General features: G+C 45.2%; 1 protein-coding gene across 3 annotated transcripts; it reads right to left on the bottom strand.

Annotated features, from left to right (window-relative positions):
• Positions 1 to 2,695: 2,695 nt before the first annotated feature.
• RBM7 (RNA binding motif protein 7) lies at positions 2,696 to 15,397 on the bottom strand. Of its 3 annotated transcripts, none has more exons than XM_040325435.1 (6): positions 15,311 to 15,397; positions 12,700 to 12,875; positions 8,959 to 9,121; positions 8,441 to 8,519; positions 5,523 to 5,619; positions 2,696 to 3,198 (listed from the first exon to the last, which is right to left on the bottom strand). In XM_040325435.1, the coding sequence occupies exons 2-6, from the start codon at positions 12,787 to 12,789 to the stop codon at positions 2,869 to 2,871; spliced, it is 759 nt and encodes a 252-aa protein (XP_040181369.1). In that variant the 5' UTR covers positions 12,790 to 12,875; positions 15,311 to 15,397; the 3' UTR covers positions 2,696 to 2,868. The 3 variants fall into 3 exon arrangements, with proteins under 3 accessions (XP_040181369.1, XP_040181368.1, XP_040181367.1); XM_040325434.1 differs by having other exon boundaries at positions 15,260 to 15,360; XM_040325433.1 differs by lacking the exon at positions 15,311 to 15,397 and adding an exon at positions 15,181 to 15,304.
• Positions 15,398 to 26,362: the final 10,965 nt, after the last annotated feature.

Below are 26,362 nucleotides of genomic sequence, written 5' to 3'. Positions count from 1 at the left end.
AGGAGGTAAAACCTACTAAATCCTGTAGCTCTACATATCTAGGATTGTTCCATATTGAGTGAATGGTAACACCCCCCCTGTCCCCACCGTATTCCGTAGCTCCCCCCATACCTTTATAAGGAGGGTTCCTGTGGGTGCTGCATGTGGCAAACTGGGCAAGCCCATCTCAAGATGGGAGGCTGCCTTCAATGTGGGAGCTGTTCCGGTTACCATATTTCTATTTGGGTCTACTCTTTCTTCCCATCCCCAACCCGCCAGCTGCTGTATCTGAGAGGCTAAAAAGTAAATTTTGGGGTGAGGTACCGCCAACCCCCCCCCCTATCTTTTCCATATTGCATAGTGGTTAAACTAATCCTGGCTACCTTTTTCTTCCATATCAACTCCTGCATCTGGGTATCAATTTTATTAAACCATTTATTCGATATCCATATCAGTGAATTATGGAAGATGTACAAGAGTTGTGGAGCCCATACCATTTTAATTAGGTTAGCTCTCCCTACCACTGATAAGGGGGGTTTGCACCAACGATCGCATTTCTCTCTTTGCTTTGCCAGTAGTGGACCCAGGTTCAGCTGAAGATATTCAGCCATATCCGGGGAAACCACCACACCCAAATAGCTAAAACTGCTTAATATAGTAATCTGCCCTGCTCCCACAGGTACCTGCTCCCTCAATGGATCTATAGGCATTAATATTGATTTGGACCAATTTATATTAAACCCAGAGAAGCTTCCAAATTCTCCTATTATCCCCATTGCTGTTAGCAGCGATGCTGCCGTATCACCTAAATATATAAGTATATCATCTGCATATAGTGAAATTTTTTCCTCCCTCTGGCCCCTGCAAAACCCGACCACCTCCGATGTATTTCTAAGCAGAATCGCCAATGGCTTAACTGCCAGGGCGAACAGCAGTGGGGACAGAGGACATCCCTGCCGGGTGCCTCTATGTAGCTCAAATGGGAGGGAGAGATTATTATTAACTCGAAGTCTAGCTCTAGGTTTAGAGTAAAGCACCTTTACCCATTTTATAAACCGATCTCCCAATCTAAACCTAGTCAGTATTTCCATGAGGTAGGGCCACTCCACACTATCGAACGCTTTGGTAGCATCCAGTGACAGAATAGCCCTACCCCCTGGATTATCCACCGGCACCTGAATATTCATATATAATCTTCTTATGTTATCGGCCGTTGAACAATTAGGTATAAAACCAGACTGATCTTGATGCACCAGCTTGTCTATAACTTGCGATAGCCTTTTGGCCAGAATTTTAGCTATAAGTTTAACGTCCGTATTTAATAAATAAATTGGACAATATGAATCTCGAGACAATTTATCTTTGCCTGGTTTAGGAAGTAATATAATTATAGCCTCCTGCATACTGTCAGGTAGAATTCCCTTTTCCACTGCTTCAGATAATGCTTCCAACAAGGAAGCAACTTTGATCTACAGCTTCAAAAGCCAGCAGATAGTAAATATACATTTTTGAGTGCAGAGATTTTAGCAGCTGAAAATTAGACTCAAAATAACATACACAAAAAAAAACACGTACACTTTTTTTTAAATATGAAGTCACTGTAATGCAAAATGCACATTAATATATTCTGCTATTTAAACATCAGGTGGACGTGAAAAAATTGTGACTTTTAAAACCATTTAACTTTTTTTTTTTACAAGTTTTAAAAATTGATTAAAAAAAACATTGTGATAAAACAAAACCACAATGCTAAAAGAAATATTAATCACATAAAAAACAGTTATAGCCATCCAACATCATATGGCGCTTTCTACAAAGCAGATTGTCCCTAATAAATTACAATGATGCAATGTGCAGAATGATGCTATAGCTGTTAGTGGGATTGGGGTTGTCTTTTCTGCAGGATACTAAAGAAGTTGTTAAATGTAATTTAAATCAGGCAGCTGTAACCTGGTCCCTGCTGAACCAGATTTTTGGTGTCTGTACAGCTGTCCAACAAACCTATTGGAAAGCCTGCATTTGATCAGAGCTTACAGCCAATGGTTGTGTACACTGATCAGTGGGGGGGGGGGGGGGGATCCCATGTCAGAATAAAAAAAATTCACTCTGCACTAAAAGTGGAGAGGCTCTTCTGATTTTATCATCCAATTATGTGCAAGCTAAAAAATGCTGTTTATTTTCCTTGCATGTCCCACTCAGATCTACAGGGCTTTCAAGTGCACGTGTAGTGCAAAGTGGATTGGCCTTTGGGGGTTATTTACTATATCTCTCATCAGGAGAGATTCCCTGCATCAAACATCCCTCCTGTTGATGCAGAGATTTGTCTATTTCTTTCCCCCTCATTCTTCTTCCATTCAACCCACTGGTTGAAGGAAAAACTGCAAGTGTGTACCCAACTTGACACCAAAGGTAATACATGTACAGTCCTATAAAGTTTGGAGGAAAAACAAAAAAAAACCCATACATGAATTCTATAATTACATGAAACGGCTTAAAAGCTATAATTAAAAAAAAACACTTAAAGATGCTGGCACTTCCTCCGACAAGAATGAACGAGACTCCTAATCTTCGCAATTCAGCTACATTTGTTGGTCTCAGAATGTACACTACTCTGTTTAGTAAAACCAAATGTTTTATAGGAAGTCTGATTATGACTGATGTGCTTGTCATTTTGCTTCAATAATAAAATAAACTTAAATAAGTGAAAACCCCCTTGCCAAATTCTTTTTTTTTTTTTTTATTAAAACAAACCAAGCCTAAAGCCATCTAGGCTAGGCTAAATAAATATTTTTTTATGCGCCCCCCCCCATATTACTGGTCTGTTTGAAGATACAAATTAGTAATACGATCTTTTTACATATACTGTATGAAGAATGAGAAACAGACAGTTTAATGGTGAGATGGACCCCATCTGGAATCTTTCCTTGGATATGGACTTAACATATCCTGACCTCGGCTTCGATAATGAGAGTCTTCCTGACCTCGGCTTCGATAATAAGAATCTTCCTGACCATGGCTTCGATAATGAGAGTCTTCCTGACCATGGCTTCGATAATGAGAGTCTTCCTGACCCACTCTATGCATATCTCGGTTGTAACTTTCATGAGGATGGTTCCTTGAGCCTCTTGAGTGTCCAGTGGGAGAATCATATCGCTGTGGAGTAGAATGGCCACCGGTCGGGCTGTACCAGCTAGACTCCTGCTTATAAAGGTTGTTCATCTTGGGGGAAAAAAAAAAACAAACCCACATTAAAAAAACAGTATTATTTTTAACCAGGATCTACTGGGCTTTCAGCCACACTAACATGTGGAGCAGTTAAATCAGATTTTTTTTCTGCACTGTGTCCCCATTATGGAGAATTTTTCATCACGTTTTACAAGTGTTCACTGGGATGCAAATCAAGAACTCCTACATTGATGTGGAACTTCCAAATGGCTTTGAGAAATACTGTCTGTCAGTTAAAACCCCAGCTTTTTGTCACTTTAAAATAGTTTGCCTGGTCCAAAACAAATTACCTTTACCAACATATGCATCAGGTTTCTTTGATTGGTTAAAGTGGATATTATGAGGTCATCCATCCACCTCTTCAACTCCAGTGACAGAAATAGCAGTAAATACAAGTTTGTCACATTGCACATTTATAGATATGTATATAAATCACCATAGTGCCTGTCTGGCTTTATTATTAATGCTAGCAGAAAAGGTATGCCCAGGGTGGTTTCAGTTTGATGGTAAAAAAAAAGGCCAGTGTGGCCAGGTTTGGTGAAGTGTAGTGCTGAAGGGGGGGGGGGGGGGACTTTGTGCAGGCATGAGGTAAGATGGTAGTAATGAAGATGCATTAGTGAAGGGAGGAGTAAAGGCACCGTGGTAAGAAGGGGATACTGAAAGCAGGACTGAGTAAAGGCATGGAGACGCAGTGCACAGGTAGGGGGCAGGGGGTGCCATGGGCAAAGAGTAAGGGAGGTGAAAATCTTGCACAGGCGCAGCGGTCAAAGGAAGGTTTAGGAACAGTTCTAAGGAAAGGGGGTGTGCTGGTGTAGTGTTGAGTGGGGGGGGGGGGGATACGAAGCTGGATTTTATTAATTAGTTGGTGGTGGTGACAGCAAGGGGGGCAGTTTGAAGGTCAGATGACAGGAGTGGATGGCGTGTGTGCATGCATGGATGAGAGAGTCTGGGGTGGAAGGGAGATTGCAGGCACAATGGGTAATAAAAGAAGAGGGCTGTAGGTGTGGTAGATGCCGAGATAAGGGAGGCGGAAATCACAGTATAAAAACAAAGCTGGGGGGGGGGCGAGATAGAGGAGAGAGAGGCGTGGGCACTGAGAGGTGAACTGTGGGGTTTGAGTGTGTAGTGGTGGACTGGGTGATAATTAAGATAGGGGGATAGCATATGTGAGGACAGGGCAGGTCGAGTTGGGCGATGGGCCATTGTGGAGGTGGGGTGCACTAACCAACAGCTACAGAGATGATGCTGGTCAGTTTGAATTCTGAGAGAAGCGCTGCCAAAGCTTAAGAAAGAAGGGATGGGCAGCCACCTTAAAAAAAAAAAAAAAAAAAAAAAAAAAAACACACACCACACTTCTCTGCTGCCGTTTCCTCCTCGGTTTGCCTGCTCTCTGAATATACAGTGTACCCCATCAAGAGGGAATATTGCTGCAGTGATTCCGTTGACAAATGTATACCTTCGAGATGCATATTCAGCTATGTGGGTAGAGTGAGCTCCTATAAATCATCTAGGCAAGTTGACAGCAGTATCAGTAGGGGGAAGAGGGTTATACCTTCGAGCTGCATATTCAGCTATGTGGGTAGAGCAAGCTCCTATAAATTATCCAGGCAAGTTGGCAGCAGTATCAGTAGGGGGAAGGGGGTTCTGTACAGTAAGGGAGCATAGCAGTTGGAGACATGTTTCTAAATCTAAAATACATACTTGGGGGGCACACCCTAAAAATGCTATACATCTAAGATGGGTCCTAACCTGTTAATAGAATTAACTATTCTATTAACACGTTAGGACCCTTTAATTCGGGGTTCTTTGTCGCAGTAAGTGGGCTTAGCACTATATGACCATACCCCCCTGTTTTTGAATATGTTCAGGTGTTTTTAGCAGGATAAATGTCATTTTTGCATGTGTGCGCTATAATCTGTTTTGTAATGTTTCTAAATCTGACTGCTTCTAAGCTCTGTAACGTGACCACGCAAAGTGGCCAGACCTCACAGCAGTGGGGTTCAAGAGCAGACCCAGTGTCCCAGAGCCTCGCCACCTCCAAGCAACTTGCAGGAGAGTGCAAGGTCTCAGGGTGACAGGTAGGACCAGAGCCAGTTTCCTTGGAAGGAGAGCAGCAGGGGGTTGGTGGAAAGAGGCACAAGGAAGAGATGATTGGCACATAAATCTTATTACAATCCGATTGGCCATTAGAGCTGAAGGATGAAGGAGAACTTTCTACTCAAGGCAAAAAACAAAACACAACACTTTAGGGCATTAGCCTCAATGGAAAAAAGAAACCGTGCTAAAAAAAAAAAAAAAAAAAAAAAAGTAAGCCTTACCATTGCTTGTCTTTGTAGATTATCTGGAGGAGAAGAGAAGGACCTCTGGTAGTTTGCACCGGGTGAGAAATCACTGTAATTCATCAAGTCCTCATGTCTGGGATAAAAAAAAAAATTGCATGTTAGTTGGGATAACACACAATCTAGTAAATGTGCACACACTTATAAATACCACAACTCTTGGATATATGAATAGCCAATGTTTAAAAAAACGTTTTTTTTTTTTTTTAATTGACTGATCTTAAAAAGATATTTGCTCCAAAAATGAAGCTGCAGTGATACATAAGCATTACATTAACATGTGAAGAGATAGGCATATTGCAGCAAGAACAGATCTACCAGTAGGCTGGCATTGAATACAGGACCTCAGTTTAAAAGTTTCTTGAAAAGTAGAACTATGGCCTCTCATTAAAGAAAATGTGCTGCAGCACTTAGAAAATGAAGTGTAGATGCAGTTGAATAATTTAGTCCTCTGCAAAGTCCCACTTTATCAGGATTGTGACTGCTTATTCACGGACCTGTAGACTGTCAAGCAGCACCTAGCCCTGACCACTGGATTGACAGTAGTCTCAGTTAGGGAATCCCTCCCTCTATAAGCTGCAGTGTCTAGATGAAAGAGCATGTGATAAAAGGAGGATTTGGCTCAGTAGGGTAAGGTATATCTATGTTTTTGGTTTCCTTTTTAGGCTTTTGCATCATACAGTAGAGCCCTTTGGCTGCACAAAGCCTCAACCTCTAAATTTAGTAACATGTTGTTACACCCAAACTCAGGGTGCAACATGTTGAATGCACCAGCTTCCGCACCTCCAATTGCTGATGGTCACTGTAGGGAGATCTTGCCCAACGCCCCCTGCTACCGGTCACACAAAAAAAAAAAAAAAAAAAAAAAACACCCCCCCCCCCCCCCAATGGGGCTCACTCAGCCATGTCACTTAATCTTATTAGTCCTCTGAATGAGAACTACAAGGTCCGGCAAGCCTTTGCCGCTGTCGGCTTGTAGTTTTCAATGAACTACCATGGCACTATGGAGCAGCGTGGTAGTTCATTCTTTCTTCCCGTCAGAATGTATTAGCTTCCTCATAAGAGCAAACCGATACACTGACAGATCTGCAGTAGATCTGCTGATCGCTGGTGCAATGCTTTATAGGCTCCTGCAACAAAATGGAATTGGAGCTGAAAGGGTAACTCCACTTTTGTGAAGAAAAAGATACAGCAAATAAAAATATAGCATATACATTTCCTACACAAACCATATTGTAATTTAATGGTAATACAATTAACTTTACTTTCCAAACTACAGTCACTGCAATTTTCTACAAAATACAGTGTGCATAATAGCAACCTGGAGGCGTTCTGCACACAGGTGTACAGAATGCCTCCAAAAATGTAATTTCCTGCTTGGGAGAAGTCTGCACCAAAGATACAAGTCAGGTTTTTTGCATCTGCTGCAACAAAAAATGTTTTTGGGTAGATGTTCCCTAAGGTTAATCACATATGCTTATAAGGAATTAGTCACTCCCATTCAAAATCAGTCCTGCACAAGACACGATCTAACAAAAGGTATTCCTTCAAAACAGAAACCGGTAGGAATCTGCCACAAAGTTCGGTAAAATCCGGTTTGTTTTTATTAATAATGGAGAGTCTTGGAGAAATGCCAAGACCAGTTTAAAGACAAACAGTGTCACATAATTTGCTAGTATGGGATGCATACTAGCACATTATATCTTTACTTTGCAAGGAAGAAAAACCCACCAGAGGCAACTGCAAAAACCAGAAGGTGCCTTCTAAACATCCAAATTAACAGCATTTGCAGTAGCAAGAATGAATTCTCATAAGCAGCACACAAGGAAAGCAACCCACTTGTAAGGACAGACCACATACTTGGTACCAAAAAAAATTTGAATATATATATATATAAATAAAATATAAATATAAATAATAATGTAAAGCCTGGTACACACCAAGTCCCCCCCCCCCCCCCCCCATTCACTGCAGCGGGCAGAAGGAAAAACACACCCCCAACCAAAAACTGGCAGATCGCTATACTGACACAAGTACAGAGATCTCCTTCGCTGTGCTATTGTGTTCTGACAGGGGGACCCCCATCCCTGCCAGGGCCCCCCCCCCGATTAGCGATCATTGGCAGCAAATGCTGAGCGGATGCCAGTTAGCTGCTGATTTTCCAGCATGCCCATTTCACAGAAGCCAGACATTAGTTCAGCTTCTGTTGGACAGGCTCCTGTACACACTGGACAAATATATTAGCTAGTTCTTTTTGAAGCGGCCAATATGCGGGCATTGTGTACCAGCCTTAAGTTATGTTATTGCCTTGGAACAAACCTGTAGTGGTAAATCAAACATTTGCATAATGCTGGACAGGATTCTTTGGGCAAAAGTTCTATATTGAGCCATGTAACTTGGACAGCACACAAAATGGAATATGGGCTGTACATTCCTGAAGAGCAGTGTTAGTGATCTTTCCCATCATTGTGTTTATCTGATGAACTTTAAGTCTTATTAATGCTTTAAAAACTTTCCCCTCTTCTGTGTTTTACCTCAAGAGCCAATAACCAGAGAAGCAAAGCCTCTCTGCTGAAAAGTCATTATGAAGAGTCACAGCAAGTGACATTCCTCTGAAGTCAAGTCTCAAGAACTGTTTCATGACCAAAAAAAGTCACCGACACCACTCATCCAAATACAGGCTGCAGAGGATCATGGGTAAGGCGAGTATATGGGTGTGGGGACCCTGAATGTGGTATGGTGACAGTGTCTTTATTAGCAGAACAAATACAGGATAACAATCAAATATATAAAAAGCTAAAAAATTTGAATACAACGCAAAAAAGAAAATATGTGCTCACTGAGAACAGGCTATGCTCCCCCCCCCCCCTACAAGAAATGAATTTAAGATTTTGTACCTGCTACCGTTAGATGTGTGACCATTTCCTTGTGGTGACTGAGCTCCATAACTTGTATCTTGAGTAACATGAGTGCTTCCTAGAAACAAATTCAAAAACTTAAATAGTAAAAAAAATAATGCAAACAAATGTGCAAATTTTACTATACATATGCCACCTTCCACACCATCTTATCCAACTGCTCTCTGCCAACACCCATAACTAAAAGGTAAATACAAAAAAAAAGCAACACACACACACAGTGTAGGAGCAGATAATTTGCTTTTCTTACTAGCAGCAGTAATCATCTCACAGTCCTGATCAGATTAGTTAGTGCTTCTCACAGTATGCAATAGGGGCAGCTTGATTCTCAAGCCACATAGCAATATTTATCACAGAAGCGACCACCAATTCCAGGGAAAAAGTAAACAGTGAATGTGTTCAATGGCAGTGTATACTACAAGTTAAAATCAAAATTCTCAGCTCACAGAAACTGCAGCCACTGCAGTGTTAGAGATCCTTTTAAAATGATGAGTTACCTGATCTGTACTGAAGTTTGAGTTGTCTTCCAAAAAGCTTGATTCCATTTAATAGACTCATTGCATAAGGAACAGATTCCTCATGTTTAAAGTTCACAAAAGCAAACGGTTTTGTATTGCCATCCTTGTCCTTTGGAATTTTTACATTAGCTACTGGGCCAGCCTGCATTTAAAAAACAATAAAAATAGTAATAAATTAATCAAAAAAAGGTAAGACTTCAACTACTTTAGGGATGGCATAATGAACCCAGCTCCTGCTCAGGCCTTTTTCAAGTTTTCAGCACTGCAACACAAATATTAGATCATTTTATGAAACAGGGCTTTTTGGTGGTATGCAATCCCCCTGGCATATTTGTTATAGAAAAGAAAAAGTTCAAAAACCGGTTTTCCCTAATTTTCCATTGCAAATCTTTCTTCATATATTTGGCCCAAATTTTTTGGTGCTGGCAGGTGATAAAAGCTTTACTATATTTTCCATCAATGAAAAGCACTCAATGAATGGAGGAGGTGGACATTGCCAGCCAGTGCCATCGACTACCAATCAGGACAGTGGTTATGGCCGATTTCACCGGTACTGGTGATCAGAACATTGGTACTAGATTCCAATGGTATGGCTGGTGAATAGGACACTGGTGCTCAATGACATAGTACATGTTCTGCAGACATTTAGGATTTACATTTTGTGATGCTGCGATTGGTCACAGCGATCCCTCCTCTTTTTGATCTGCAGTGTCCAATTCGCATTATAATATATATATATATATATATATATATATATATATATATATATATATATATATATATATATATATATATATATATATATATATATATATATATATATATATATATATATATATATATATATATATATATATATATATTATATATTTTCCTTTGGAAAACACTAACCGGCTAAATGCCCAAGCCAGGTTTTGCGATTCGGCACTGCGTCGCTTTGACAATTGGCTCCCAAACAAAATTGGTGTCCTTTTTTCCCCACAAATAGAGCTTTATTTTGGTGGTATTTGATCACCTCTGCGGTTTTTATTTTTTGCGCTATAAACAAAAATAGAGCGACAATTGAAAAAAAAATTCAATATTTTTTACTTTTTGCTATAATAAATATCCCCCAAAAACATAACATTTTTTTTCCCCTCAGTTTAGGCCGATACGTATTCTTCTACATATTTTTGGTAAAAAAAAAAAAAAAAAAAAAAAACGCAATAAGCTTTTAGCGATTGGTTTGCGCAAAATTTATAGTGTTTACAAAATAGGGGATATGTTTATAAAAAAAAAATTTTTTACTACTAATGGCGGCGATCATCGATTTTTTTCGTGACTGCGACATTATGGCGGACACTTCGGACAATTTTGACACATTTTTGGGACCATTGTCATTTTCACAGCAAAAAATGCATTTAAATTGCATTCTTTATTGTGAAAATGACAGTTGCAGTTTGGGAGTTAACCACAGGGGGCGCTGAAGGAGTTAGGCTTCACCTAGTGTGTGTTTACAACTGTAGGGGGGTGTGGCTGTAGGTCTGACGTCATCGATCGAGTCTCCCTATAAAAGGGATGACTCGATCGATGCAGCCGCCACAGTGAAGCACAGGGGAAGCCGTGTTTACATACGGCTCTCCCCGTTCTTCAGCTCTGGGGAGCGAACGCGAGGGGGCGGCTAGAAACGAATAGTCGCGCCCTCGTCCCGGATCGCTCCCCGCGGGTTTCCGACCGCCGCATGTTACGGGGGGGTCCCGTTTGGACCCCCGACAAGGCATTGACGTACATGTACGCCCATATGCCTGTACGTCCACAGAATGGCACGTACATAAACATGCGGCGGTCGGCAACCAGTTAAAGGGCCACCTGCCATGTTAAGTGCACTAGCAATCTATTATTGTTGTCGTCAGCCACACGCAGCACAAAGCATCCAAAAAACAAAAGGCAGACATTCCTTTTCTGAAGCTCTACGCTGCACTTAAAGCCAAGCACATAGCATTTAGGCGGTCTTTAAAAAAAAAAAAAAAAAGACTAACCACGATCCCCAAGTCTGAACATCTTGGAATGATTATTGCAGTGGACAGGTAGTGATGGAAGAGAACATAGTTCCTCAGGCCATCCGTAGGAATATGTGTGTCAGAGACATGACAAACTTTGTGGGTAAAGAAATTAATTTGCACAAATTGTTTTAGAAACATTAACAATCATATACATGTACTAAAACAGTTATATCACTATTTTCACAGAAGTCCCTCACAGTTGGTTTGGGCCCAACCCAGTTTACACAGGAGGATCACTCTTTGTGGATGCATATCCATCCTGGAGGTCTGTGTGGGTTTCATGTCAGAGCACATCACCACAGTTCTCAGAAATTATGCCCTTGGGGGCTGCCGGGTCTCAGTAACATGTCACCAGCACATAGCTATGTTGGTAAAGTACACAAAAGAAGGGTTCTGACACCCCATGCCCACAGTTCTCTCTTGAATAGGTTAGATCATTGAGACATGTATGCACACACATACTAACTATATATATATATATTTTTTTTTATTTTTAATATGTGTACTCTACCATCATTGGAATTTTTATCCTTGTGTACATACATTATATATGAATTCATTTACATGCATCAATAAATATTTTTTATATTAATTTTATTAGCACACAAAAGTACCACCTCCATTCTCCGTTTCAAAGCCGGGGCTTAACCACCCGCCGTAGATATACTGCAGCAGGGCGGCGCTATTGCAGGAATGGCGTACAGTACAGTGCTGCCGGAAACTGATGCGCATGGCCGCAATGTCTACCTGCGATTGCTCTACAGAGAGGCAGAACGGGAATCTGCCTATGTAAACAAGATGGATGTCACTTCTGACAGGGGAGTAGAGAGATCTGTTCCTAGTGATCAGAAACGGTGATCTCTCTGTACTCCCAGTGAGTCCACTCCCCCTCCACAGTTAGAAAGCACCTCCCTAGGACTTAACCCTTCGATCACCCTTAGTGTTAACCCCTTTCCTGCCAGTGTCATTTACACAGTAATCAGTGCATTTTAAAAGCAATAATTGATGTAATGTCACTGGTCACAAAAAAAAAAAAAAAAATCCCCCACACACCTTTTAATAGTGGCTCCCTCCCCATCCTGCCCATAAAAATACTCGCAAAACCCCGATCTCGGTCCATTGCTTTGCATATCTGCAGCAGCTTTTCTCCTGGCTCAGAGAGCAGGCTAAGCCAGGCTGTGTGTCTGAATAGATGTAAATAGTTTGGCTCGGGATTGAGCAAGCACGAGTGCCCCAATGGCAAGCAGCTTCCTACGTTTGCACTAGCAGAGATGGCAAAAGGTAAAACGAGCCTGAATTGCAGGCAGGGGGGGGGGGGGGGGGTCACAAGAAGGAGGATAAGTATGACATGTTTGTCGTTTTAAAATTCACACATTTTCAGTTTAAATGTCAATATAAAACCATTTGTATTGTTGTCCATTTTTGCCAGCAGTTAGGTCACCTATGCCCCAATCAGAGTTCAAATTACCACATGTAGGGTAAAACCTGAAATGATTGTAAGCCCTGCCAAAAATACCCCACCAGCCTTTTTCTGATTCCATCAGTATTCTCCCACCAATTGCAGACTTATCCTCCACATTCATGTAACTTTCACACATATGTATCAGACCTTTGTCTAGTACAGTCCACATACCTTTACCAAAGGAATATAGAAACATGACAGACGTGGGTTACTGACCTGTAAAAATAGCTCAAACAGTAACTCCTCTGTAGACTTTGGATGCAAGTTCCCCACATACAACGTCCGGTCAGCTTGATCACCACCCATGTTTACAGTGGAACCACAAGAGTTGCTGCCTGTAACTTGGCGACCCAATGAGAGGAAGTAGTGGGAATGTTTTGATGCTCACTTGGCTGTCAGGATGGAGATAAAAGCAGCAGGCAGTGACGTTATTACAATAAAGAGGAACTTTACTCACAACTTGGGAAAAATATAAAAAGTACAGTTAGCAATGCATGTATAAAACACGTACTTGCCTTTCAATGCAGGTTTCCCTCATTTTGCAGTCCATGTACTTTCCCCCCAGTGACGCTAAAGCTGGCCGTGTCCAAGTGAGGTGGAGGATTCCCCCAGCCGGGACATTATATTCTGACAGTGGGACCTGCCATCCAGCAGAAGTTGATCAAACAATATACTTCTGTCAAACAGGGACAGCGACACACTGATCGAAATTCATCCAGCGTGTCTTAAGCCAGCCATAATCGATCAACTTTACTACAACCAGCCTGCTGGATTGTCTTGCGATTATTGCTAGCGGCTGCTATAGCCTTTATCGATAATCACTGTCTTCTCCTGGTGGGGATTGTCCCCCCCCCCCCCCAGGCGGTAGCAGACAATTGCTTAGCAGAAAGGATTTCTGTGTTTATAGCGAAATCATGCAAAATTTACTTTCTGCAACCCATGGTTGGAAATTCGTACCGTGATTGGCCTGTCTAACACCGAGACCCTCAATATAAGAAAGGACACATAATAAGCAGAGAACGATCACCTCATTTCAAAGCTTCTGTAACATAGTAGAGGCCAAAACTATATAAGATCTAGTGGTTACTGTGCTCCCTGACATCAACGCCTCCAGTGTGCAGGCTTCATGTACACGGGACGTTTTTACAACCTCTCCTGAACAATTTAACTTGACAGATAGTAAGGGTCCTTTCACACTAGCGGACCGTTCGTCCGCTCATTACAAGTCCGTTAACGGACTTGTAATGAATCCCTATGGGAACGCGTCCGTTAGCGGATGGAGCATCCGCTAGCGTCCGCGTCAGTCGGGATCCGCTTTTCCGAACGGAAGAAACCCTATTTTTCTTCCGTTCGGCAGAACGGACCGGATGCAGACGGACAGACGGTCCGTCTGCATCCGGTCCCCCATAGGGGACAGCGGAGCAGACACAGTGCAGTCCCTGCACTGTGTGCGGGGACCGCCCTATCCGCCGTCAGCTGAGCGGGGATCCCCGCGGACACACACGGAGCGGACCCAGAAACGGTCCGCCTCCGTGTGAAAGAGCCCTAACCCACGTTAAAAAAAAAAAAAATGTCAGTTTTTCCGTGTTTAGAAGCGGAGAGGAGAAGGAGAGCTGGCAGAGAGGAGAGCAGTCCTCGGGTATGTAAAACATGCCACCGGAGGAGAGGAGAGCTGTTGCTGCCGCCTAGTTGATCAGCGCTCGGGGAACATAACAGCGTTTATTTGAATAGCTGTGTGTTCCCCTCCGCGCGGCGTCATATATAGCCCCTTGTACAGGTACTTTGATAGACAGATCACCCATCCCAGGACTGGACGGTTGATCTGTCTATCAAAGTGCCCCGACAAGGGGGAGGAGCTATGACATAGTACAGCGGGGAACACACAGCTATTCAAATGAAAGCTGTTATGTGCCCCGAGCGCTGATCAACTAGACTGCGGGGGGACCTGGCTGGAGACCTACACAAGGCTGCATTGGGGGAGGGTGGGGGACACATGGCTGCATGGGGGGGGGGGCAAAACGGCTGCATTTAAAAAAAAAAAAAAAAAAAAAAAAAAAAATCGGTATTGGCGAGTACATGAAAAAAAAGTATCGGTATTGGTGAGTACATGAAAAACGTATCGGTACTTGGTCTCGGTCCTAAAAAAGCGGTATCGGGACATCCCTATTTAGAAGTTGGCAATTTTCTGAACATTTTATATGAATTTCTGCTCAACGCACATAGGGCAACCAATTCACTAGCATGGACTAACCTTACGTGCGCCAAAGAAGCACCAACTACTCTTTTGGAGTAGAATGCAGTGTATTCATTTCACAGCACATTTGTCAACAAAACCCAGCGATACCTCCTGCACTCAGGGTGCCATTGATGAATACAGTTCAGCTCTAAAATGCACGTTTTCTGTGCGCTTTGTTGTGTGTTCCGGACAAAACAGGCGTGTTCCGAGCATGAAAACACACAGAAGACGTGCGATACAAACATCCACCCTACAGGCACCTCTACCCCGCGCTATCGGGGGCCCCTATTATAATCAGGCTGACTATCACTGCTAGCAGGCAGGGAAGTGATAGAAGAAATAAGCCAGGAATAGAGGAGTCTAGACCCGGAATACACCGCCAGGAGCTCGGCCTTCCCTCCTCTACCTGTACTGGGGGAATACTCTGCTATGACCGGGGCTCGGTGTCTCCGTTATCTCACCCGTGTGTGCCGCTACAGCCGCCCTCGCAGTCCGCTCTCCGCTACAACTCCGACCACTGAGCACAGCACGGCCACTTACTTTCCCTACTACCCCACACCGGAACACAGCGAGGAAGATTGGCTACTTTACCGGAAACTAAAATCCAGCCAATCAGACTTCAAGGATTTCCCCAGGTCTCTTAGCTTTCTATTGGTCCATGTTTGTGAGATTCCGGATTGGTCCACGCTCCTGTGACGTCTGACTGCTCCTAGGAATCACACACTTGTACTGCACAGGGTGGGCGGAGATTGTTCAATGGAGGTTGTAAAAAACATCCGACCTATGCATAAATCGGACACACGTCACTTCCGGTGCTGATCCGTCTCGAGTGCAGCCGATCGCAGGTCCACTGCGCATGCGCCGCTTACCCGCGCTTGACTGCGCATGCACGAATTATACCATTGTAAACCATATCAATGCGTTTTTGGTGCAGAAAAAAAACGCACGTGTGAACTGGCCCTCAATGATAATGGTAAACAGGTTGAGGGTGAACCTCCCTCACAGGAGCACAGACTGCAATAACAACTCTGTGCAAAACTAAACAAAGTGTTGCCTTTCAGTTATATGGATGCCAATGTAGTCCAAAGCTTCTGCTTATATCCTTGAGCTCATCAGTCTTTGGACTGCTATACTAGCAAATATGTAGCAGAGCTCTATAGCAGCTACAAATGTATCTGCTTCCTTTGTCTGGTGATTTCTGGTTAGTTGCAGTTACTTCTGTGGTTGGCTACAATGCCGCTATCTGTGTGGCTATACATTGCTGGTGTGACATAATCATCATCAGCTACACTGCATGACATGAGTAGCCACTGTAGATAGCTCCATACACTCACATGGCCGATAAGCAGCAGCCACCAGTAGGAATCTACAGTACTGCAAACTTTGGCTTCACAAGCTGGGGGGATTTACTAAACTTGGAGGGCCGGATTCAGGCTGGGTTCACACTACGGTTTTCCCGTCCGTCAGCCGCATACGATTTATATGAAAAAACGTATGCGGCTGAAACGGACGGGAACGTATGGAACCGCACATATGTACGTTTTCCATTGACATTAATGTTAAAGGAAAACGTATGCGGTTGCCATACTGTTTTAAAAACGACCGCAAAACCGTGGTTGAACACGGTTTTGCGTACGTTTAAAAAACGTTTTGCCAGCAAATCGTACGCACCCGGATGCATCTGGGTGCATACGATTTGCAATGCATTCTCTATCTATACGTTTTCCCGTCCGGGCCCGTACGTTTTCGATACTGAAATCGTATGCGGCTGACGGACGGGAAAACCGTAGTGTGAACCCAGCCTCAGATAGGTTAGCGGATCTTTAGATCCGCGTAACCTATCTGATTTACGATCCGCCGCCGCAAGTTTTTGAGGCGAGTGCTTACTTCAGAAAGCACTTACCTCAAAACTTGCGGCTGCGTATCGTAAATCCCCTGGCGGAATTAAAATTCCGCGGCTAGGGGGCGTGTACTATTTAAATCAGGCGCGTCCCCGCGCCGATCGAAAGGCGCATGCGCCGTCCGCAAATTTTCCCAGCGTGCATTGCTCCAAATGAAGTCGCAAGGACTTACGCAAACGACGTAAAAAATTCAAAACTCAGCGCGGGAACGACGGCCATACTTAACATAGGATACGCCGCACTTACCCCTGCTATAGCAGGGGTAACTTTCTGCCGGAAAAAGCCGAACGCAAACGACGTAAAAAAAAGCACCGGGCGGTCGTTCGTTTCTGAATCGGCGTAAATGCTCATTAGCATATTCGACGCGTAAAAGATATAGAAGCGCCACCTAGCGGCCGGCCTGGAATTGCAGCCTAAGATCCGACGGTGTAAGTCACTTACACCTGTCGGATCTTAGGCATATCTATGCGTAACTGATTCTCTGAATCAGGCGCAAAGATACGACGGCCGGACTCAGAGATACAACGGCGTATCGGGAGATACGCCGTCGTATCTTCTTTCTGAATCCGGCCCCTTGAGTGCAAAATCTGGTGCAGCATTTTTTCGGCCCGCTTTTGCGCGTGCACTGGGCCGCGCTTTGCCTGCATTTCTGCAAACAAAAGGTGCATGCACCTTTTCAAAATCACAGCCCCAGGTAAAATGCCTTGTATCAGGACCCAGTACAAAGAGAGATACGCATATATGCAGCCCCATGGAGAAAAATAATACAAAAAAACAGTCCAGTGAGGCCGCATATATGTGTTCTGTCGGCGTAAAGGGGTTAAAGCGGAGTTCCACTGTTTTGTAAGTTTCATAAACAGACACTCACCTGCCCCACGGTCTAGCGGCCGCCCGAAGCCTCGCTCCTCTCCCCCGCCGTCATTACTACCGTGAGCACCAAGCTTGCGGCTTCACAGCCGGGCGCACACTGCGAATGCACGAGTCGTGCTGCGCTCTCCTAGTGGCCAGGGACCTGTAAACTAAGGTGACCAGATTTTTTAAATGAAATCCGGGGACATATTTTAATTTTTTACTAGTAATGGTGGCAATTAGCGACTCTCTGCCCGTCGCCGCCCGCCTCACAGCCTGTCAAGTCTCGCTCTCCGTGCCCCGGCTACAACTGGATGGGGTGCGGAGGAAGATCCCTCCACCAGGGAAGGCAAGGAGATAGGCAGGCAGGCGGCTGGCCGGGACTGGAGAAGAACAGAAGTGGAGCATGCACCCGAAACTGAAGAAATATTCCCTCCGCTCCGATCAGCACATGATCATCATAAAGGGGCACAGATAATGGAAAAAAATACACCCGGCAGGGAAGTGAAGGTGTGTAATTCAATTTTTTTTTTATTCTGCACTGAATGTCTTTGAAATTGCCCCAGCCCCTGTTCAAATCCAATCTGGGGACAAAACAGGGGACAGACTTGGTCTGGGGACAGTGTCCTCAATCCAGGGACTGTCCCCTGAAACCGGGGATGTCTGGTCACCCTACTGTAAACGTGTATCCCAGAAGATTGCAGAAAGGGAGGAGGATTCACCAAGGTGGCCAAGCGATGGAAGGAGGAAGTGGGACAGAAAGTACCTGTCAAAACCAGGTACCCCCCAAAAAAATGACATGCCAAGTGTGCTAGGTAAGGGGGCGAGGAGTGCTTGAAGCGGAAGTTCCACTTTTGGGTGGAACTCTGCTTGAGCCTAGGTTCACACTGCTGCGAATTAAAAATCGCGGTAAAATGCGCGATTTTACCGCGATTTCGCGGCCGCGATTTTGACGCGATTTCGGCCGCAATTTAATGTAAATCGCGGCCCAAAATCGCAAAAAGTAGTACAGGAACTACTTTTTGAAATCGCAGATGCGGCGTCGCACTGATTAGGACAGTGCCATTGCCGACAATTGCCGCCGATTTGAGATGCGATTTGACATGTCAAATCGCATCTCAAATCGTTCCAAATCGTACCCAGTGTGAACCAGGGCTTAAAGTATAACTAAAAGGAAAAACGTTTTTTTTTTTTTGGATAGAGTAAGTGAGGGTTATAGCCCATGTCGGCTTTTTTATGCCCTCGATGTGCCATTTCCTGGTAGTGCGCTCAGTGAGAGCCCCAGGTCTTGCACTAACAATCGGGAACCGGGAGGCCTGCTTCCCGATCACCTGATCACTGTGATAGCCTTTGATTGGCTATCACAATGATGAATCCCTGTTCAGCCCACCCCTGTGTTTTTTTTTAATTCTCCTCTAGAATGGAGAAAAAGATCTTTGTCTCTTTGCTAGAGCAGAAAAATGCAAAGAAAGAGTGCATGAAAAAAGTGCATGAAAAAAATAAAAATAAAATAAAGAAAGAATAGCTAGATTAGGGTTGGATCTAAGTCAGGGTAAGAATTGAAGGTCATGGTCAGAGTCAATAAACAAAAAAAAAAGTATTTTTGAATTTAGTGTTAGCGTATTTTAGGTAGGATCAGGGCCGGTGCTACCACTAGGTAAACTAGGCCGCCTAGTTCGCCCTGCTGCCGAGGGCGCCCGGCCACAGGTGTTCCTACTCTCTTCTCTCTGTAGCAAGCAACTAAGCCTCAGCATCAGCAGTTAGCCGCAGCTCCATTTGCACATATTGTCAGAGGCGCAGCAGCAGCAGAGGACTGTGTCTGTGTCCCGACTTCCAAATGAATAGAAGCAAGCAAATATTCATTGATGGGCACTGGTAGGCTGCATTTGATGGGCGCTGGTGAGGCTACATTTGATGGGCATTGGTGAGGCTACATTTGATGGGTGCTGGTAGGCTTCATTGATGGGCGCCGGTGAGGCTGCATTGAGGGGCGCAGGTGAGGCTGCATTTAATGGGCGCAGATGAGGCTGCATTTGATAGGCGCTGGTAGGCTGCATTGATAGGCGCTGGTGAGGCTGCATTGATGGGCACTGGTGAGGCTGCATTTGATGGGCGCTGGTAGGCTGCATTGATGGGCGCTGGTGAGGCTGCATTTGTTGGGCTGCATTTGATTTCATTAAAAAGGTGGTGTTTACCAGTGGCGGTTCGTCCATAGAAGGCGCTGGAGCGACACCCCCTCTGGCTCTCGCACAGCCACTGAAATACATAGATTCATGCATTGCATGAATCTATGTATTTTCGCCGCTGCCGCCCACTATTCAGATGGCCGGATGCTGAGCGCCGGCCATCTGAATAACGTCAGCTGGTTGGCTGTGTGGAAGTGCCAATCAGAGCCAGCGGCTCTGATAGGCTTTCCGAGTACAGCCCTTAGGTTGTAGTCGGCTTCCTGAATGCTTATCCTCTGGACGTACCGGCGATGCGTTCCTTGGATAAGAGTAGACTGACAGGCGTCTCAGTCAATCAGGTTCACTGGTTCTGGTTAATCGATCATACACCAAATCCACCGGGGCTAGACCAGGGACGTCCAGCCAGGAGGCCCACAGTTTATCAAATTTGGCTCGTGCCCCCCTACGCCGATAGATACGTTTTTCCAAACGGAGGGTGTCACCCATTTGAGTAATCCACTCTTGCAATGTGGGAGGTTCAGTGGATTTCCAGTGTCTCAGAATCAGTTTGCGATCCTGAGACAAATCCTGAAACAAAGCTCGAGCAATAGCCTGTCTAGGGATATCCTCCATGGGGGGACATCTATTATCCCTAGCAAGCAATGTTTAGGACCAAGCGGTATCTGAACCTGAAAAACCCTGCTGAGAGTGTCAGTGACCTTCTTCCAATATAAAATCAGTTTCGGGCATTGCCATAGAAGATGTATGAGATCGCCATGGTCTTTACAGCATCTAGTACAGGTAGAGTCAGTTCGCACCCCCATACGGGCCAGCCTAGCTGGCGTGTAGTGTACCCTGAGGCTTATATAGAGCTGCGATAGCCTCTGTGCCACATTCATAGAGCACTGGGGGACTGCCTGTAAGGCTTCTTCCCACTGTTCATCTTTAACCACTTCAATACTGGGCATTTTCACCCCCATCCTGCCCAGGCCAATTTTCAGCACTGTCACGCTTTGAATGACAAGTGCGCGGTCGTGCGACGTGGCTCCCAAACAAAATTGACGTCCTTTATTCCCCACAAATAGAGCTTTCTTTTGGTGGTATTTGCTCACCTCTGCAGTTTTTATTTGTTGCGCTATAAACAAAAAAAGACCGACAATTTTGAAAGAAACAATATTTTTTACTATTTGCTATAATAAAACATTTTTTTTCTCAGTTTAGGCCAATATGTATTCGTCTATAAATTTTTGGTAAAAAAAAAATTGCAATAAGCGTTTATTAATTGGTTTGCGCAAAAGTTATAGCGCCTACAAAATCATAGATTTATGATTTTTTTTACTAGTAATGGCAGTTATCTGCGATTTTTGTCAGGACTGCGATATTGCGGCCGACACATCGGACACTATTTTGGGACCATTCACATTTATACAGCGAACAGTGCTATAAATATGCACTGATTACTGTATAAATGTGACTAGCAAAAAAGGGGTTAACACTAGGGGCGATCAAGGGACTAAATGTGTTCCCTGGGAGTGATTCTTACTGTGGGGGGAGGGGACTGACTGGGGGAGGCGACCGATTGGTGTCCGTATGTACAAGGGACACACCATTGGTCTCCTCTCCCTGACAGGACGTGGATCTGTGTGTTTACACACACAGATCCACGTCCCTGGCTCTGTAAATGCCGATTGCGGGTATCTGGCAGACATTGTGGCCGCCAGGCACGCGCATCAGCACCCGCGTGATGCGGCGGGCATGGATTTTCCCCGATGCACGCCTGTGGCAGCGCGCAGGGTGCTAGGGACGTCCTCCTGGCAATTGAGTGCCAAGCTGTAGACGTCTGTCTATAGCACGGGTGCGAAAAGGTTAAATGCTCCCACATCCTGTTCCCACTGGGACACCGCTTTCAAGGGGGCATCCCATTGGAAGAGATTCAGCAGCATGGCATAACAGCAGGATATAAACCCCTTGTAAGTGGTAACTTCGAACAGGTAATTAAAGACTGACGTTGAGTCCAAGGACCATTGATCCGCCCCTCTCTAAACAGCACTGCATGTTGAATTTGTAAGTAGTAAAATTGCATGGAAGCAGGAAGTCGAAAGGTCTCCCTAAGCTCAGAAAAAGAACCTCAACCTCCTGTCTGTGAAAATATGAATCATATGGGACACCCCATATTGTTTCCATTTCAAACCATACGGTCATTTTTGCTATTTCCTGATAATAATGATTATCCCATATGGGACTATATTTGGTAAACCCATTAACTCCTTGAAGCATCCTGACCTTATTGCAAATCTTCTGCATAAGAGCATATGTAGGGTATAGTTTGTTAGATTTATTGTAGTGTAGGGCCTCCAAATCTTCCACCACCTCCCCTCCAGTGTTAACAAAAAGGGGGAGTATAGCCTCATATAAAAGCAAATAATATAGATAGAAATGTACCATCATCCCAGTTATAGTAGAGAAGAGGGGAGAGTGGGAACAAGGGAATAGTAGCTGAAGCTAAACCCAACATTGCCCACTCAATTGGTTTTGAGGGGACTATCTCGGTACTCATAAAATACAATAAACATAAATGTAAAGGATTTATTGAAATATAAAATTGTAAAACAAAACAATTGTACAAATCCATGATTGGTCAAGGTCGACTAGTTTCGCGGGGATGCCGCTTCGTCAGGACAGCCAATCTATACAATAAATAGTACAGTAAAAAACATGTAATAAACATCAGCAAGAAAAGTACAAATCAACATAATAAATAATATAGGCTTACCCAATGGGTCAATTGTAAGTGCACGGAACCGAACGGTTCAGGGGGGTTCCCCCCGCGGCGAACAGGGGGATAATAAATCGTGGAATTCTAGATGTAAAGAAGAATGTATATTGTGACGGTATCGGTATGATATCCCCGTCAACGTTCCCTTCTTCCCATAACGAAAATCACCCCAATACTCCACGAGGAGGGATATCCCTGGAATCGCCCAGAAAGCCACACATGAGACCAGCTTACTGCTTGAACAACACAGACTTTAATGTTATAACACACACAGCTTATATGTCATTTCCAAAACTGTTACAATGACAAATCTCCGCCCCCCTCACACTGGGGCTTCCATACAGATTATAGGCAGACACGACGGGGCCGATGCTAAAAACACATTTTCTTTAGACAATGACATCAATGACGCTGAGCACTAGCTGTACTGAATACATCAACCAGACCGCTCGACCCCGCATATAGAGAGATAATTACCACAATGAAGCAATCAGAATAATTAACACAAGCCACTTAAACCCAGCTCTCCTTCACACAACACAATAGATCAATTAACCTTTAGAAATAGTGAGGGGACATTAGCACATCAATAACCTGGCTAGCAGGGAGCAGTAAACTGAGACATATAGGCACATGTATCACAATGGCCCCCCTTTTGCTCCCTGCTCCGGCAAACCCGGTTGGACCTTCCCTGGTCCAGTAGGGTTGACGGGTTCAGAGCTATTAGTCAGAGGTTAACTCCGTTTGGCATGACTGACCTCCCTTGGCAACTGCTTCAGACTCAGGTATGTCACCGGGTCGTCAGATCACACGCCGGTCAGTCCCCAAGTCTTTGTGGGATCTGCAAAGTTACCAGAAGTCAGTGTGAAGACAGCGAATGGGTCTGTGCGCCGCCGTCTAGGTGTCCCGCTATGGGAGGGGGCAGGTTATGGCTCTGAAGTGACAATCCCAGGAGATTCATAAAAAGAAAAAGTTATATTTGTTGAAATGCTGTAGCACTGGTGCTCAGAGTCCGGGGGGGGGGGAGGGGAATCAGAGCCCCATAAGGTCAGCCACCCCCTGCTCCCTCCGCAGCCGCCGGTTCTCCTCTTGGAGCTTCTCCAGCTCCATCTCCAGTTCATGCTGCTGTGACCTCAGGTGGTTGTTCTCCTCCTCCATGCGGCTTATGCACTCCTCCAGCTCTATGTACTCACGGATCAGCTCCTGCTTGCTCATGTCCTGCAGGCTCTCCACGTGGTCCTTCATCATCAGGAACTGGGTGGTGGTGTAAGGGGCCACCGGTGGGCCCTTGGCGAACATCTCGGCACGCATCTGGGACGCCCGCTGCGACTCCCTCTCCTCCAGTCGCTTCTTCTCCTCCCAGGTCAGCTTGTTATACGGCTTCCAGGACCTCTTCTTCTTGAAGGGTGGCCGGCGGTGCCTCTTTCTGCCCAGCTCCCTCCAGGGCCCCTCCGGCTCAGGGCTGTCGCCCATGACCAGCTGACAATGGTGTTCCCTGTTGTCCGTAATAACAGATTGTACCATGAGGGCTTCGTAAGGGGTGCCCAATGGTTCTTCCTGACCCAGCTCCTTTGGATCCCAAGCCGAGTCTACACAATGGGCTGCTGCTGGTGGGCGGTACCCAGGTTGAGACCAATTTGACCTGGTGTTGTCATTCATGGGGCAATTCTGCTTGAAGTGACCCAGCTGTTTGCACCGGAAGCAGCGTTGTTCGTTGCCCTCCTGGCGATGATAGCGAGGGCTAGATGTCACCGGTCTGTTAGGAGGTTGGTATCTAGCGGTTGGTGGGTGTGAGGGCACCGTTTGTGGTGGAGGTTGTTCCTGTGGTGTGACCTGGTTCGTCTTGCGAGTATCTGCATATTCATCCGCCAACTTCGCGGCCTCTGGTAGAGTCATGGGCCTGCGATCTCTCACCCAATCCTTGACGTCCGTCTGGATGTGATTGTAAAATTGCTCCAGGAGCATTAGTTGCAAAATGTCCTCTGCGGTGGTGGCCTGGCTGCTGTTAGCCCAGTTAGAGGCCGACCGGGACAATTGGCATGCCCATTCCGCATAAGAGTCTTTCGTGGTTTTGCGTGAGTCCCTGAACTTCTGTCGGTGGGACTCTGGGGTTACTGCATAACGAGCCAGGAGCACTTCTTTAACCCGGGCGTAGCTATGAATATCCTGATCTGGCACGGTCCGGAAAGCATCAGAAGCTTTGCCTGACAGTTTGCCTGACAATATTGCAACCCAGTCTCCTCTAGCTATTCGGTGCAGGTTACATTGTCGCTCAAAATCCGCCAGGAAGTTATCAATCTCACAGTCCTTTTCATCAAAAGCTTTAAAAGCGCTAAACGGAATCTTCCTTGCGTCTGCTGTGCTGTACTCACTGTTCGTAGAAGGTGCGGCTGCTTGTTGGACTGCTGCCAGTTTTAACTGTAGTTCTGCGTCCCTTATTTGTTTATCCTTCTGTAGTTCTGCGTCCCTTATTTGTTTATCCTTCTGTAGTTCTGCGTCCCTTATTTCTTTAGCCTCCTTCGCTAACAGGTCCATCACTTTCAGTACCACATCTGGCGTTGGGTTCGGGCCGAACCACGCTAGCTTCTCTCTCATTAGCTTGTTGGCTGGCGATTCCTCCTCCTGAATCACTGGTGTCTCCATCTCTTGTACTGCTGGCGTTGCTGCAATCCCGTCCTCCTGGTCTAGCTTCATTGATTCTGCTATGATGACCCGCTTGGTTTTGTTGCTAGCAATCCTTCCACAAACTTCCAGTAGTTCTTCCAGTGTCTGCTTGGAATCCGGGTGTAAAGGGGAATAGAAGGGAAAAATCCCACTGCTACCAACCAATTGTGACGGTATCGGTATGATATCCCCGTCAACGTTCCCTTCTTCCCATAACGAAAATCACCCCAATACTCCACGAGGAGGGATATCCCTGGAATCGCCCAGAAAGCCACACATGAGACCAGCTTACTGCTTGAACAACACAGACTTTAATGTTATAACACACACAGCTTATATGTCATTTCCAAAACTGTTACAATGACAAATCTCCGCCCCCCTCACACTGGGGCTTCCATACAGATTATAGGCAGACACGACGGGGCCGATGCTAAAAACACATTTTCTTTAGACAATGACATCAATGACGCTGAGCACTAGCTGTACTGAATACATCAACCAGACCGCTCGACCCCGCATATAGAGAGATAATTACCACAATGAAGCAATCAGAATAATTAACACAAGCCACTTAAACCCAGCTCTCCTTCACACAACACAATAGATCAATTAACCTTTAGAAATAGTGAGGGGACATTAGCACATCAATAACCTGGCTAGCAGGGAGCAGTAAACTGAGACATATAGGCACATGTATCACATATATGTATAGTCATGCCAATAAGGCTATACATGTAAGACCCCAGAGCACCATATCCTGGCAAGGTAGGGAAAGTAAAGAGGAGAAGGGGAGGGGGAGGGGGAAAAGGAGGAAACAAGGGAGGAGAGTGGGGAGGAGGGGGGGGGGGAGAAAGAATTAGAGGAAAGGAGAGGAAAAAGAAAGGGGAAAGGGGGATAATGGGTGAGAAGAAGGACAAAGACGCAGGGAAAGGTAAGGAAGGAACACTAAAATGGAGTGGGGGAAAGGAAAGGAAAGGGGGGGGGAAGGAAAAGGGAAAAAAGGGGGGGGTTACAGGGAAGAGACGGGAAGGGGAGAGGAAAAGGGGGGGGGAAAGAAGGGGAAAAAAGAAGGGGGGGGGAAGGAGGAAAAAAAGGGGGGGGGAAAGGGGGGGGATGAGAGGGGGGGGGAAGAAAGGTGGATTGGGGAGGGGGGGAAAGAAGGAGGGAAGAAAAGGGTGAAGAAAGAGAGGGGGGGGGGAAGGGGGAAAAAACAACCCAGCGGTGGTGACAGGGGGGGTCCCCCCCCTTTCCTCTCCCCTTCCCGTCTCTTCCCTGTAACCCCCCCCCT

Source organism: Rana temporaria, chromosome 10 (assembly GCF_905171775.1).
Source record: "Rana temporaria chromosome 10, aRanTem1.1, whole genome shotgun sequence".
NCBI lineage: Eukaryota > Metazoa > Chordata > Amphibia > Anura > Ranidae > Rana > Rana temporaria.
This window is presented reverse-complemented; position numbering and strand designations above follow the sequence as displayed.